This window comes from Mandrillus leucophaeus, unplaced genomic scaffold (genome assembly GCF_000951045.1).
Source record: "Mandrillus leucophaeus isolate KB7577 unplaced genomic scaffold, Mleu.le_1.0 Scaffold248, whole genome shotgun sequence".
Classification (NCBI taxonomy): Eukaryota; Metazoa; Chordata; class Mammalia; order Primates; family Cercopithecidae; genus Mandrillus; species Mandrillus leucophaeus.
In genome coordinates this window covers 1184320-1199991 of record NW_012102565.1, presented here as the reverse complement: position 1 = coordinate 1199991, position 15672 = coordinate 1184320, and the positions used below count along the sequence as shown (strand labels likewise).

General features: G+C 53.9%; 1 protein-coding gene across 3 annotated transcripts in view; it reads left to right on the top strand.

Moving 5' to 3' along the window:
• The first annotated feature begins 6005 nt into the window (after window positions 1-6005).
• Window positions 6006-15672, top strand: part of NPC1L1 (NPC1-like 1) — a 37917-nt gene continuing 28250 nt past the window's right edge. Inside the window, exons 1-10 of one of the 3 annotated variants that reach the window (XM_011983248.1) lie at window positions 6006-6108; window positions 6976-8501; window positions 10335-10435; window positions 10846-11018; window positions 11280-11408; window positions 12618-12800; window positions 13390-13504; window positions 13686-13813; window positions 15041-15178; window positions 15416-15505. In XM_011983248.1, the coding sequence (XP_011838638.1) occupies window positions 6055-6108; window positions 6976-8501; window positions 10335-10435; window positions 10846-11018; window positions 11280-11408; window positions 12618-12800; window positions 13390-13504; window positions 13686-13813; window positions 15041-15178; window positions 15416-15505 (2637 nt within the window). In that variant the 5' untranslated portion in view covers window positions 6006-6054. Of the gene's footprint in view, window positions 6109-6975; window positions 8502-10334; window positions 10436-10845; window positions 11019-11279; window positions 11409-12617; window positions 12801-13389; window positions 13505-13685; window positions 14018-15040; window positions 15179-15415; window positions 15506-15672 lie in introns of those variants that run through there. The other 2 variants (XM_011983249.1, XM_011983250.1) reach the window with 2 other exon arrangements.

Below are 15672 nucleotides of genomic sequence, written 5' to 3'. Positions count from 1 at the left end.
CCCTCCCCTTCCCTCCCATCCCCTCCCCTTCCCTCTCCTCTCCTCTCCTCTCCTGTCCCATCCCGTCCCGTCCCGTCCCGTCCCGTCCTGTCCTGTCCTGTCCTGTGTAAACATAGCTCACAGCAGCCTCAACCCTGAGGGCTCAAGTGATCTTCCTGTGTCCCTCCCAAGTAGCTGGGACAGCAGGTGCCTAACCCCCATCTAATTATTTATTTTTTTTCTGCTCGTCCTCTGTGGGTTGGACCCACTGCCTAACCAGTCCCAATGAGATGAACTGGGTACCTCAGTTGGAAATGCAGAAATCACCCGCCTTCTGCCCTGGTCTCACTGGGAGCTGCAGACCGGAGCTGTTCCTATTCAGCCATCTTGGCCCCTTCCAATTATTTATTTTTTTGTAGAGACAGGGTCTCATCATGTTCTCCAGGCTGGTTTAAAACTCTTGGGATCAGGGCAGGATCCTCCCACCTCAACCTCCCAAATTGCTGAAGATTACAGGTGTGAGCCACCATGCCCAGCCTGCTTTTCTATTTTGTTGTAGAGACAGGCTCTCACTATATTGACCAGGCTTGTCTCAAACTCCTGGCCTCAAGCAGTCCTCTTGCCTTGGCCTTCCAAACTGCTGTGATTACAGGCATGAGCCACTGCACCTGTCGGCCTCTTCTTCTTTTTTTGAGTCAACGTCCAGCCTGGAGTGCAGTGGTGCAATATGGCTCACTGCAGCCTCAAACCCCTAAACTCAGATGATCCTCCCACCTCGGCCTCCCAAATAGCTGGGACTACAGGTATATGCCACCATGCCAGCTAACTTTTTTTAAATTTTATTTTTTGTAGAGATGGGGTCTTGCTATATTGCCCAGGCTGGTCTCAAACTCCTGGCCTCAAGTGATCCTCCCACCTTGGCCTCCAAAAGCATTGGCATTACAGGCATGAGCCACTGTGCTTGGCTCATAGCTGCTTTAAAAATTTATATACACATATATATTTTAAGAGAGGGACTTGCTCTACTGCACTGGCTGGAGTGCAGTGTCACTATCATGGCTCACAACTCAAACTTCTGGGCTCAAGCAATCCTCCCGCCTCAGCCTCCCAAGTAACTGGTACTACAGGTGCATGCCACCACCCCCAGCTAATTTTTAAATTTGTTGTAGAGACAGGGTCTTGCTGTGTTGTCCAGACTGGTCTCAAACTCCTGGGCTCAAGCAATCTGCCTGCCTCAGCATCCCAAAGTGTTGGGGTTACAGACATAAGCCACTGCACCCACAAATTGCTGTTGAATATCCAAATGGTCCAAGCTTCTCCTCTGGGTTTAAAATGGTATGTGGCATGTCTCTACCTATAACCTCTTGCCCCAGGCATCTTTTCTGAACAATGTCCTGATTTTAGGCAAAAGATACAGCATCTTGCATCAGTTCTTCCAGGAGCCACCAGATAAGAACAGATGCACATAATAGATTGCACATAAGGCCTGCTCTCTTTGGAGGGAGGGAACTGAGAACTGTGCTACTGTTGTCTCAATTCCAAAACTGTTGGCTGGGTGCAGTGGCTCATGCCTGTAATCCCAACGTTTTGGGAGGCCAAGGCAGGAGATCACTTGAGGCCAGGAGTTTGAGACCAGCCCAGACAACATAGTGAGAGCCTATGTCTACAAACAATTTAAAACACTAGCTGGGTGTGGTGGCACATACCTGTAATTCTAGCTTCTCAGCAGGCTGAGGTTGGAGGATTGCTTAAGCCCACGAGTTTGAGGCTGCAGTAAGCCATGATTTTACCAGTACACTTCAGCCTGGGCTACAGAATTAAACCGCTCAAAAAAAAAGACCAAGACTGCTGCCATGCTGGGGAAGGGGAGCGGGGGCAAGACTAAGTGAAAACACCGCAAAACTTTCCTACTGTTTTGACGATGGCCTTTTTTAAATTGAATGTTTGCCTGGTTGCTATAGGCCTTTGTTTTCTAGAGTGCCAACAAAGTTGATTCTGACAGTTGGGCTTGTTTATTCAGTGTTTCAGTTTGGAAATGAGAGCTTGGAGCTTCCTAGGCCACCATTTTGCAGATGTTATTTCCAATGGCATTTTTTGCATCTCGACTTTTTCCTCCTTCAGGACCACAAGATGGTTGCTACAGCTACAGACCTTCCATCTTTCTAGCACAGCGAAAAGCGGGGAAGGCTGGAATATCATGCCAGCTGCTTACCTCTCCTTTCACGAGGAAAGAAAAAGCCTTCCCATGGGGATCCCAGGGCCCCTGCTAGCTGCAAAGGGGCCTGGGAGAGCAGGGAGAGCCTCTCTCACCTAAGCAGTAGACACAGTCCTTCACCAGAGTGCAGGTTCTGATGACAAGAAAGACGAAGAGGCCACCAGCAGGCTGGATACCCCAAAGAGCCAGAAGTAGGGGATGTGATTACTCATATCTGTACCGGTCAGAGTGTTGTACACATATCCAGCCAAGGTACCTGTGACCCAGGTCAGGTGACTGGCTTAGCAATGTCACCTACCTTCCTCTCAACCCAGATCCCCAAACTCTTTGAATGCTGTTGGGATGCAGAACAGCAAGTCAGCAAGTGATTTTTTTAAAAAAATAATTTAATTTTTGTGGGTACACAGTAGATTATATATTTATGGGGTACATGAGATATTTTGATACAGATATACGATGTGTCATAATCACATCAGGTTGTAAATGGGGTGACCATCACCTCAAGCATTTGTCACTTCTTTGTGTTACCTCTCTGTAAAAGGATGTTTAATTACACCCTTTCAGTTATTTTTAAATGTACTGCTGATTGTAATTACCCTGTTGTGCTATCAAATACCAGCTTTTATTTATTCTATCTAATTATATTTTTGTACTCATCAACCATCTCCGCTTCTCCCTACCTCCCCACTACTCTTCCCAGCCTCTGGTAACCATCGTACCTACTTTCTATTGCCATGCGTTTGTTTTAATTTTTAGCTCCTACAAATGAGTGAAAAACACGTGAAGTTTGTCTTTCTGTGCCTGGCTTATTTCAGTGAGTGATCCTCATGTCTCCAGGGCTTGTCTCCACATGACTCACCAGGGGAAGCCCCTGCCAGGTGTCACCCCAGAGCCAACCACAGAGGGCTGCTCTGCTGATGGCTGCCTCACCCCCGGCTGCTCCCTCAGTGAACTGGCACAGCTCTGCGCCCCTCTCTGGACGTGCTCAGAGTAGCCACATTTCAGGCATGTCTTATGATTCTAACATCAAGCTTATAATATCAATCTTACTAATACCAAGAAAAAGTGGAAAATGAGGTATTATCTGGCAGTCATTAAATTAGTAAGGTCTAATGACAAACATAATACACGATGAAGGTGAGACTGTGGGGAGATGGTGCCTTTGCGAGTTGCCCGTGTCAGCGGTAAGAGTCACGGCCCTCGGGAAATCACCGAGTCTTCATTACTCAAGACTGGCATCAACCCTTCACCAAATTCCAATAACTGAGGATCTGATAATTACCCGATAAATCCTAGATTAGCCTGAGGAAAGAAATGAGCTGTCCACATAAGAGTCATAAACATTGGGCTGGGGCTGCTGGCTCATGCCTATAATCCCAGCACTTTGGGAGTCCAAGGAGGGCGGATCACAAGATCAAGAAATCAAGACTCTCCTGGCCAACATGATGAAACCCTGTCTCTACTAAAAATACAAAAATTAACCGGGCATGATGGCACGTGCCTGTAGTCCCAGCTACTTGGGAGGCTGAGGCAGGAGAATCGTTTGAACCCAGGAGGCAGAAGTTGCAGTGAGCCAAGATCGTGCCACTGTACTCCAGCCTGGCAACAAAGCAAGACTCTGTCTCAAAAAAAAAAAAAGAATGGTAAACATTGTACTCTGACTCACAAATCTCATCTAGGGGAACTTGTTTTAAGGAAATAAATTTAAAAAATAATAGGAAACATTGTTAGGCACAAAGAAGTCAACCAGAAACATATTTATCAAAAATGATCTATTGGGAACCAGCCCGACAGCACCAGAAGAGGAGAAGATCCATGAGTTCTGTGGACCATAACCTAGTCACAGACATGCTGATCAGAGATTGAAGGCAACAGGGAGGATTTCTGTGAAAAGTCAAGAGAAAAAGCAGGATGCATGTGTACATATCATATGGTCACAACTCGGCATGTGTGTCCAGAGGCACTGGCAGTTGGGTTGGGAGATCAGGTGTGAAATTTTCACTGTCATTCCGAACCGGATTGTGCTGCTGTTACACTGCTTGTGTTTCACAGACGACCCCAGGAGATCACATAGCTGGACTCTATCTCTCTGTGGTGCTAGGCTGGGCACAACTGGGCTCCAGGGGCTTAGCCTAGGTAGCCCCCATGGGAACAAATATATGAAAGACAGGGTGGGCCTTTCATATGCTTGTTCTGACACTCAGCCCCGTGCATGCCAACAGTAACTTCTTGCTGCAAGTGCCCACAGCCCTGCCTAATGCCCTTTGACAGTGAGGGTGCCGGCTACATGCTGGGGCTAAAGCTTCCAGGAGTGTCCTCTACCAGTGACAGAAGAACGTGGTGGAAAGGTGTCTGTGTCCTTATTCCTTGGAGGCGACCCTCTTGGACATGTCCCCACCAGCTCCTGGAGGTCCCTGGGGGCAGGAGAAAGCTCTTGGATGCACTCTGGTCAGCTTCCTTCCATCCCCTGGCTCATTCCCCACTCAACAACTGCTGTCATCTGGGGTCACCTCCCCAATAAACTTTTTGCACTGGGATCCTTGTTTCAGGATCTGTTTCTGGAGGAACTAGATGACAACACCAGGAACAGAGGACCTAGAGAGGCAGCTTCATGGGTGGTGGGGTCTCTGCCTCTGCCGGCCAGGGACTTGGGAGCAGTTCTGGGAAGGTGCTGGATGGGGCTGTCACTCCCAGGGGCAGGCCCTTGGCTGCTGACTGTCTGTCCTCTCCACTATGGCTGTCTTGAGGACTTAGGGGTCAGCCTGACCCTGCCTTGGCCCCCTTCCTCTCAGCCTCTGTCTTCCCCTGCATGAGGCTGGGTGGCTCCCCTGTGAATCAGGCAGGGGTCCACAAAACACTAGAGACAGGTCCCTCCCTGCAGCTGTCTCCAGTGGATGGCACGCAGGTGATGTTCCCAACAAGCTGCGCTTATCTGCAGCTCAGCTTTGGTAATTGGGGCCAAGGTCATGGCCCATCCTGGTGATAGTGACAGCCCAAGGTAGGCCTTGACGATTCCTATCAGGAGGGAGCAGAAAGTGTGTACCACGCCCCTGGGCCCAGGTGGAGCAGGGCTGCTGCTCAAGGCTCCCGGCCATGCTCTGTCCCTTGCTAGGGGTGACTGGTGGGACAGGCCTGGCCAAGGGACAAGAGGGAGAAGGTCAGGGGGAAGTGGGGATGAAAAGCAAAATGAGCAAAGGAGAGTCTTCCGATATCTGGGGTCTCTGTAACTGTCAGGCCCAGGAGTGAGCTATTCTTTCCCTTTGCTTCCTGGAGGAGGGGACTTTTGTCACTGCGTCACTCCACCCTGACTGCCCCTCTGTTATCAGGCTGTTAATATTAATTAACAACAGTTGCTAGGGATGACAGTGCAGAGGGTGCCTCTGAGCCCATAGCTGGCCCTGGTCCCAAGAAGGGGTAGGGCAGATCGGGGGTCTAAGGCTGAGCCAGGGAGGGTGCGGAGGTTCCTCGGCCATGCTGAGTTCCTGAGGCCGGAGCCCAGCCAGTGCCTGGTTTCACCTGTGCCTCCAGGCCCTGGCACCAACTCCAGCAGAAGCTGAGTTAGGGGCTGATAGCGTGGTCTCTCCCCTAACTGGCTCAGCCCTCTGGCTTCGGTCGTTTTGGGAAGTGAGTGGAGACCCTAGCACCCGCATGATGAGGCTCATCTCAAGCGGGGGCCTGTGGACTGGGGCCAAACAGTGGGAGTGGTGGATCATTAACTAGCAGGGCTCAGCCTCATTGGTCCCTAACCCAGTCAGGCCAGGGTTGTCATCGAAGGGGAGGAGGCTGCCTTAATGTGTGTTCAGCCCTTGGCTATCCCTGAGGCCTGGCGCGGCTACCCGCTGACCCCTTCTCGACCTGGGATGGCGGAGGCCGGCCTGAGGGGCTGGCTGCTGTGGGCCCTGCTCCTGCGCTTGGTGAGTCCCAGGGCTTGGCTCCACCTCCCCTACAGCCTCCAGTTAGGGACCCTGGGGCCAGCCGTGTACCAGGCGAGTGTTACTGGGTAACAGCAAGGGAGCCTCAGGGCCTGCAGGCTGGGCCAGTCTCCGGACACATGAGGGATGCCAGGCCCCACAGAGGAGGGGTGCAGGTGGAGGGTTTCCAGGTCACAGAGTTGAATGCACACAGGGGTGAAAGAGGTCGCTGGACTGGGGTGTTCCAAGTCCCTCCTGTCACTGGCCCTACTGGGTGGGGTCCAGGCCTGCAGTTGAGGGAGGTCTGAGGCAAGGAGGTGCTGGGATGGGGTTACCTAGTGAGCATCACCTAGGGAGTCCTGGGAGAAGATCCAGGACTGGTGCCTCTTAAGTTCCTCGCTCCCTTTGTGTCTGGGAGGTGGGTGATGGCTTTCGGCCTCAAGCAGGTGGTGGTGGTGGTGGTGGTGGGAGCCGGGGGGCCTCCTGCACAGACTCTCCACGAGAGACCCTGGCCTCTGGATGTGGTGGGCAGTGTGGGGACTCAGGCTGACTTTGATGTGGGCAGGGCCCGGCACCTTGGAGTCAGCTTTGCCTCCTTACCCATACCTGGCCACTCCAGCAGGACCTTCCTAAACTGCAGGTCTATCAGGCCACACCTAGGAAGAAAGGCCTGGCTGCCCCGCCCACTTGTCACTCCAACACTGGCTGGCTGGCTGGCACATGCCTCCAGGAGGCTTCCCACTCCCCACACTCCCCCCTTCCCTGCCCCTGCTCCATGTCCTTCTTACCCCCACGCCCTCCCTGGCTGCCTGCTGCCTGGATGGCACCCAGCTGTGTCAGGGCCCATGAGTGATGTTGCTGTGTCTGCAGGCCCAGAGCGAGCCTTACACACCCATCCACCAGCCTGGCTACTGCGCCTTCTATGACGAATGTGGGAAGAACCCAGAGCTGTCTGGAGGCCTCATGACACTCTCCAACGTGTCCTGTCTGTCCAACACGCCAGCCCGCAACATCACAGGTGATCACCTGATCCTATTACAGAGGATCTGCCCCCGCCTCTACACCGGCCCCAACACCCAAGCCTGCTGCTCCGCCAAGCAGCTGGTATCATTGGAAGCGAGTCTGTCGATCACCAAGGCCCTCCTCACCCGCTGCCCAGCCTGCTCTGACAATTTCGTGAGCCTGCACTGCCACAACACATGCAGCCCCAACCAGAGCCTCTTCATCAATGTGACCCGCGTGGCTCAGCTAGGGGCTGGACAACTCCCAGCTGTGGTGGCCTATGAGGCCTTCTACCAGCACAGCTTTGCCGAGCAGAGCTATGACTCCTGCAGCCGTGTGCACATCCCTGCGGCTGCCACGCTGGCTGTGGGCAGCATGTGTGGCGTGTATGGCTCTGCCCTTTGCAATGCCCAGCGCTGGCTCAACTTCCAGGGAGACACAGGCAATGGTCTGGCCCCACTGGACATCACCTTCCACCTCTTGGAGCCCGGCCAGGCTGTGGGGAGTGGGATTCAGCCTCTGAATGAGGGGGTTGCACGTTGCAATGAGTCCCAAGGTGACGACGCAGCGGCCTGCTCCTGCCAGGACTGTGCTGCATCCTGTCCTGCTATCGCCCATCCCCAGGCCCTGGACTCCACCTTCCGCCTGGGCCGGATGCCGGGTGGGCTGGTCCTCATCATCATCCTCTGTTCTGTCTTCACTGTGGTCGCCATCCTGCTCGTGGGACTCCGTGTGGCCCCCACCAGGGACAAAAGCAAGACGGTGGACCCCAAGAAGGGCACCAGCCTCTCTGACAAGCTCAGCTTCTCCACCCACACCCTCCTTGGCCAGTTCTTCCAGGGCTGGGGCACCTGGGTGGCTTCGTGGCCTCTGACCATCCTGGTGCTGTCTGTCATCCCGGTGGTGGTCTTGGCAGCGGGCCTGGTCTTTACAGAACTCACTACGGACCCCGTGGAGCTGTGGTCGGCCCCCAACAGCCAAGCCCGGAGTGAGAAGGCTTTTCATGACCAGCATTTCGGCCCCTTCTTCCGAACCAACCAGGTGATCCTGACGGCTCCTAACCGGTCCAGCTACAGATATGACTCCCTGCTGTTGGGGCCCAAGAACTTCAGCGGGATCCTGGACCTGGACTTGCTGCTGGAGCTGCTGGAGTTGCAGGAGAGGCTGCGGCACCTCCAGGTGTGGTCGCCCGAAGCACAGCGCAACATCTCCCTGCAGCACATCTGCTACGCCCCCCTCAATCCGGACAATACCAGTCTCTCCGATTGCTGCATCAACAGCCTCCTGCAGTATTTCCAGAACAACCGCACGCTCCTGTTGCTCACGGCCAACCAGACACTGATGGGGAAGACCTCCCAAGTCGACTGGAAGGACCATTTTCTGTACTGTGCCAAGTGAGTCCGTGGTGGGGCCCAAGCGAGGAGCGGGCTGGGACTGGGCTGCCATGGCCTCCCGGGAACCTGGCCGGGCATACAGCTTGTCCTGAAGGACCAGAGGTAGCTATTCCTATGACTCTGGCCTGGGGCTGCCCAGATGCTTATCTCTGCCCCTTGTCCAGCTGCCATTTCCTTCGGCCAGAGTTCCTGCTCATGGCTGCAGGTTTGTGCATGGCCATCACTGGCCCTTCAACCCTGGGTTCACTCTGTCTTTCTGCAGAGCTCCTGACATGTGGAGCTCCCTGCCACATTCTTGGTTTAAGTCTGACAGAGGAGTCCGACTGGCACAGCACATGTTTATATTTGCCTTGTTTTGCTTCTTGTTTCTGTGCCAGGTGCCGTAGGGCCGTCAGTAGCCTGTGAGGTACCATGGTATGCACTGGAAAAAGTGCCCTCAGGCCAGGGGTCATGGCTGGTCTCAGGCACCTGGGCCCGGTGTCCTGGGGCAGGCCACAGCCACATACACTTCTATTGATTGGGGTTCGGTCCTGGTTCTGTCCACTCTGGTGTGCTGCCAACAAGGCTGCTGGACCAAGGCGCCCAAGAGCCAAGGGCAGCAGCGGGGCGGTGGCAGTGGAGGCTCCTTGAGGTTGGAGTAGAGCAGAGGTCCTCAAAATGAACGTTTAGTACTCCATACTCCAGAGCAAATGAGAGTTAAAAGGGGCAAATAGCATCTTGGTGTTATTATGAAAAGAGTTCTGACCTTACAGACCCTTGAAAGGATCTCCAGGACACCTAAGGGCCCCAGGCCACACTTTGAGAACCACTGGATTGGAAGAGAGTGCTGACACTTTCTGTCCCCCGCTATCTGGCTCTGCATCCCTTGGCTGGGCCCCAAGTTTGGGCTGTTTTGCAGAGTGTCTGTGCCAGGAACCCAAGGGCTGTCTCTTGGAAACAGCGGGAATGAGAGGAGCTATTGTTTGCTCTGGGGAGGCATCGTGGTCTGACCTCCGACTCGTGTCTGATGCTAGCTTTATAGTCCATTATAGGGCATTATCTTTATTTTGACTTGGGTGCTCACAACAACTCTTGGGTGGTCCAATTATCCCCACTTTACAGACATGAAAACTGAGGCTCGCAGGGGTGTGGTAAGCTGCTCAAGGTCACACAGCAACCAGCACTTGCTTGCTGAGAGCTGAGAGAGGGGCGTAGAGAGCTTCACTCTGGTGTCCCACCGCGTCTTCACAATGATGGGCTTTGCAGAAAGGGCTAAGCTGAAGGAACTACAGAATTGCCTGAGGGTACCAGGCTAGTAAACTCTGAAAACATTGGCTCCTGGGCTCCAGGATTCCAAATTTGACCTCAATACCTAGAGGGTTTTGGGGGGCCCTAGGCAGGAGAAGGAGGCTGAGAGGGCAACATTTGAGACAGCCCATGCCAGACCCCACGGCTCGAATCCCAGCTCTTCCGCCCTCATCACACCTGAGGACTTCAGATGTGATGCTCAATCCAGAATCAGATACTGTCAGAGCCAGGAAGGTCAGGCTAGTGTGTGGAGACATGAGAGGCACAGAGGGACATGGCCCGGAGCAGCCCCTGCCTGGCACAGAGGAGGCACCTGGCAGCTCCAACTCACTCGGTGGGTGGGGGCCTGCAGGAGATCTTGCTGGATGGGAGCCATTTAGGACCCACTGGGCTGGGCTATCTGCAGTTATCTGCAGCCAGTGTCCCCCACCCCACCAGCTCACCCTCCGTAGTGCTGTGGGTCTGGGGTGGGAGGGGAAGGGAGGGGCCATAGGGACTGGGCAGGACCAGGAAAGGCCCTTTCCCTTTGTGGTCATCTCCCTCCAGTGCCCCGCTCACCTTCAAGGATGGCACAGCCCTGGCCCTGAGCTGCATGGCTGACTACGGGGCCCCTGTCTTCCCCTTCCTTGCCGTTGGGGGGTACAAAGGTAAGCTAAGTGGGCCCTGAGAGGAGGCCAAGGAAGATGCAGTATTGGGGCAGGAACCATAGACGGGAGGGTGGGGATGGTGCTGGGGGTTCTCACAGCCTGGGGGTGACCTGGTTTCTGGAAGCTATAGGCCGACCCTGTCCTGTCTTCTCTCTGCCATCTCCTTTATCTTCTCATAGTGTTACTCAGGCACTCTGGTTTTTTGCCTGGGCCCAAAGGTCTTACCTTTGCCTGAGAGAAGTGGGGTGTAGGAGGTAAGGCCATGAATCAGATGAAGAAGGAGTGGGGGAGAAGGAGCAAGGGGTGATGGCAGGGGTGAAGCTAGATAGGGGGAGGGAATATAGGGGTGCAGCTGGAGGGGGAGGGAGGCACGGGTGCAGCAGGAAGGGACTGAGCATTTCTTATCCCAGGGAAGGACTATTCTGAGGCGGAGGCCCTGATCATGACGTTCTCCCTTAACAATTACCCTGCCGGGGACCCCCGGCTGGCCCAGACCCAGCTGTGGGAGGAGGCCTTCTTGGAGGAAATGCGAGCCTTCCAGCGTCGGACGGCTGGCAAGTTCCAGGTCACGTTCATGGCTGAGGTAGGGGCTGCAGGGTCCCTGGCTCTGGGGGTGCAACCCAGGTGGTCTTGGGTCAGCTCCTGTGTCCCCAAGCTGGGCAGTGGCTGCCTGCTCGGAACAGGGTGATTGTGATGGCTGTTCTTGTAGCCTCACCAGGGATGATGGGGGGCCATCAGGCCCTGTGACACAACACACAGTTAGTGCCCAGTGACTGAGCTATTGAGAGCCGGCCTGGCTGGAGCAGGCACGGTCAGTGGGGGCTGGTCGGGTGTGTGTCCACAGCGCTCTCTGGAAGATGAGATCAATCGCACCACAGCCGAAGACCTGCCCATCTTTGCCACCAGCTACATTGTCATCTTCCTGTACATCTCCCTGGCCCTGGGCAGCTATTCCAGCTGGAGCCGAGTGATGGTGAGAAGCGGGAGGGACACAGCTAGGTGGGCTAGCCCAGGACCCTAGGCATCTTCAGCAGGCCTTCTACAACTTTCCTAACCACAGCATCTCAGAACAGCAGAATGGACACACCTAAGTGGCTGCCCCAAAGGGTAATACCTCTCGAAGGTGTTCTGTGCTGAAAGTGAAAGGCCAAGAGCAGTTTTCTTTTCTTTTTCTTTCCTTTTCTTTCTTTTCTTTTCTCTTTTCCCTCCTTCCCTCTCTCTTTCGCTTTCTTTTCTTTCTCTCTCTCTCTTTCTCTCTCTGTCTCTCTTTTTTTCTCTTTCTTTCTTTTGAGACAGGGTCTTGCTCTGCTGCCCAGGCTGGAGTGCAGCAGCATGATCTTAGCTTGTTGCAACCTCAAAAATCCTGGGCACAAGTGATCCTCCTGCTTCAGCCTCCCAAGTAGTTGGGACTATAGGCACATGCCATTGCGCCCAGCTTTTTTTTTTTTTAAGACAGAGTTTTGCTGCTGTTGCCCAGGCTGGAGTGCAATGGCGCGATCTTGGCTCACTGTAACCTCTGCCTCCCAGGTTCAAGCAATTCTCCTGCCTCAGCCTCCTGAGTAGCTGGGACTACAGGCATGTGCCACCACACCTGACTAATTTTGTGTTTTTAGTAGAGACAGTGTTTCTCCATGTTGGTCAGGCTGGTCTCGAACTCCTGGCCTCAGGTGATCTGCCCACCCAAAGTGCTGGGATTACAGGCATGAGCTACTGCTCCCGGCCATTTTTTTAAAAAAATTTTTTGTAGAGACGGAGTCTCACTTTGTTGCCTAGGCTGGTCTCAAACTCCTGGGCTCAAGCAATTCTTCCTCGTCAGCCTCCCAAAGTGTTGAGATTACAGGTGTGAGCCACCACACTGACCTAAGAGCAGTTTTCTTTCTGTTACATGCCATACCCTGACTTGCCCAAATGCAAAGCTAATACTTACAATCTCTTGCAATGCGTGCTCAAGGAAGATGGAGCAGGCTAACCTATGCCTTGGGGTTTCATGGACCTGCCCTTGGGAGGATGGCTCTGCAGAGGGGCTTTAATGTGAGATGTGAGCTCCTCACCACCGCGGGCATATCGGGGACCTGCAGGCACGGAGGGTGCCTGCCTGCTGTGGTGTCTCGCCTAGCTGAGGCTGGTGGGCATACTGGGTAGGTGCTAGGTGGCCAGGGGGCTGAGCCTGTTTGCGTTACAGGTGGACTCCAAGGCCACGCTGGGCCTTGGCGGGGTGGCCGTGGTCCTGGGAGCAGTCATGGCTGCCATGGGCTTCTTCTCCTACCTGGGTATCCGCTCCTCCCTGATCATCCTGCAAGTGGTGCCTTTCCTGGTGCTGTCTGTGGGGGCTGATAACATCTTCATCTTTGTTCTCGAGTACCAGGTAAGAAAGGAGGAGCTCTCCATACCCCCAACTGCCCACTCTTCTGCCAACCTCACCTCCTGGCCAGATGGGATTCTGGCGTGAATTTGCTGGGTCTCCCTGCAGACTCTTTCTGTTCATCGACACTCATGTTTACAATATCTGTAGAAACTAGAGTGTGTTGACATAAATGACTTCATCCTGCCTCTACCATCCGGAATTAGCTTTCTGTTAACCCCTTGCAATGTCTAGTAAAACCTCTCCATGTTAGTACATTACAGCCTCCTCCTGTCTTTATGCTGCTACGTAGCATTCCACGGTAAGGATAAATCAGAGTCGATTTCACCTCTCCCTGTTGGTGAACAGGGTTCCAACAATGCTTGGAACAGGGATGCTATAGACATCTCGAAAGCACCAAGCATTTCTCCCAGCCAGACCCTGGAAGAAGAACATTGGCCGTGGAGAGTGTGAGGGTCTTTGATGATTCAGGAAGGTCAGAGCAGCTCCTCAGGCCTGGCTGCAGCTCTGGGCACTTGCCAGCTCCCTGCTGGCCTTTGAGGGATGGTGCCCTTGGAGGTCCCTGGCTCTTATCCCTGCTGTTCCCACCCAGAGGCTGCCCCGGAGGCCTGGGGAGCCGCGAGAGGTTCACATTGGCCGAGCCCTGGGCAGGGTGGCCCCCAGCATGCTGTTGTGCAGCCTCTCTGAGGCCATCTGCTTCTTCCTAGGTGAGCCTGGGGCAGACCCTTCCCACTTGGCATTAGGCCTGCTGGGTTAGTGCCGGGGCCTAGGAGTTCCCAGAGGGCAGTGGGTATAGTGCAGACCCCCTTCCCCCTGCACCTTGTCAATGTCAGCTCCCACTCTGCCCTTGAAGCCAGGGTTCCCTGACAGCCCTCTGCTCCCTCACAGGGGCCCTGACCCCCATGCCAGCTGTGCGGACCTTTGCCCTGACCTCTGGCCTTGCAGTGGTCCTTGACTTCCTCCTGCAGATGTCTGCCTTTGTGGCCCTGCTCTCCCTGGACAGCAAGAGGCAAGAGGTAGGGGCAGCCGGGCCAGTACCAAGGGACCTGCCCCTGGGTTCCCATCATGGCAGGGAGATGGGGTGGCTTTACCACCACAGAGATGGCCCAGAGAATGGGGTGGGGGACAGGGGCATTGTGCCGGGAAGGTAATATTTAGGCCATGTATTCTCCAATTTCCTATAGAAAAATAAATTTGTTTTGACAAATTTTGCAATATAATCGAACCTCTTTAAGTGCATGAGGTTCAGAAATAAAATACAGTTGACCCTTGAACAATGTGGAGATTAGGGGACTGACTGTCTGAGAAGTTGAAAATCTGCATGTAACTTTTTTTTTTTTTTTTTTTGAGATGGAGTTTCGCTCTTCACCTAGGCTAGAGTGCAATGGCGTGATCTCAGCTCACTGCAACCTCTGACTCCTGGGTTCAAGCGATTTTCCTGCCTCAGCCACCCGAGTACTGAGATTACAGGCCCCCACCAGCTCTCCTGGCTAATTTTTGTATTTTTAGTAGAGATGGGGTTTCACCATGTTGGTCAGGCTGGTCTCGAACTCTTGACCTCAAGTGGTCCACCCACCTTGGCCTCCCAAATGCTGGGATTACAGGCGTGAGCTACCACGCCTGGTCTGCAGGTAACATTTGACCCCTCCAAACTTAATTCCTACTAGCCTACTATTACCTGGAAGCCTTAATGATAATATAAGTAGTCGATAACACATCTTTTGCATGTTATATGTATTATAAACTGTATTCTTACAATAAAGGAAGCTAGAAAAAAGAAAATGTTAGTAAGAAAGTCATCAGGAAGAGAAAATCTATTTACTATTCACGAAGTGAAAGTGGATCATCATGAAGGTCTTTATCCTCATTGTCTTCAGGTTGAGTAGGCTGAGGAAGAGGAGGAAGAGGAGGGCTTGGTCTTGCTGTTTTGGGGGCAGCAGAGGTGGAAGAAAATCTAGGGATAAGTGAGCCCAGGCAGTTCAAACTCGTGTTGCTCAAGGGTCAGTTGTATAAATGAGAGATCGACAGGAGTTGATCTGTTGGTTCAAATGATGGCATACAATTTAAAGATATTTTATCAAGATTTAAAAAAAAAAGGCACAGAAAACAGCACACTGGTATGTCTCCATGAGCGGCACTGGCACAGGCCACCCACAGAAGGTGACACTCCCTGGGGGCAGGAAGGTGGTCCCTGGGATCTGGTCTGCTCTGGGACTACCTCGAGGGGCTGCCTCCCGCTCCAGGCCTCCCGATTGGACGTCTGCTGCTGCGTCAAGCCCCGGGAGCTGCCCCTGCCTGGCCAGGGAGAGGGGTTCCTGCTTGGCCTCTTCCGAAAGGCCTATGTCCCCTTCCTGCTGCACTGGATCACTCGAGGGGTTGTGGTGAGTGGGCCTGGAAGCACAGGAGGGCAGGGGGAACTAGGTGGGGACCTCGCCTCAGGGAAAGCAGGGTTGGAGGTGGGGAGGTTGCCTAGGCCCAGGTGCTGATACCTGGGGCTGGCATGCAAGTCTGCTCAACTTCAGAATGTTGCCCATGACGCCCTGACTGACTTAAATTTGTGGGGAGATTGGGGGGCGGCTACTGGGCAGGGTGGTCTCATGCAGCAGGTCCCTTCTCAGCTGCTGCTGTTTCTCGCCCTGTTTGGAGTGAGCCTCTACTACATGTGCCACATCAGTGTTGGACTGGACCAGGAGCTGGCCCTGCCCAAGGTGAGCTCAGGCTCTTCTCAATCCTTAGGCCCTTGGGATTTGGGGAGGGGCAGTAGCAACCAGCAGGGATGGGTTGGGGGTCTCTAGCCAGGGGCTTGGCCAGAGGTGCAGAGCTGCTCACTGCTTTGGAGGCATCTCCAGCAGTCCTGCGGAGTGAAGCCACATTC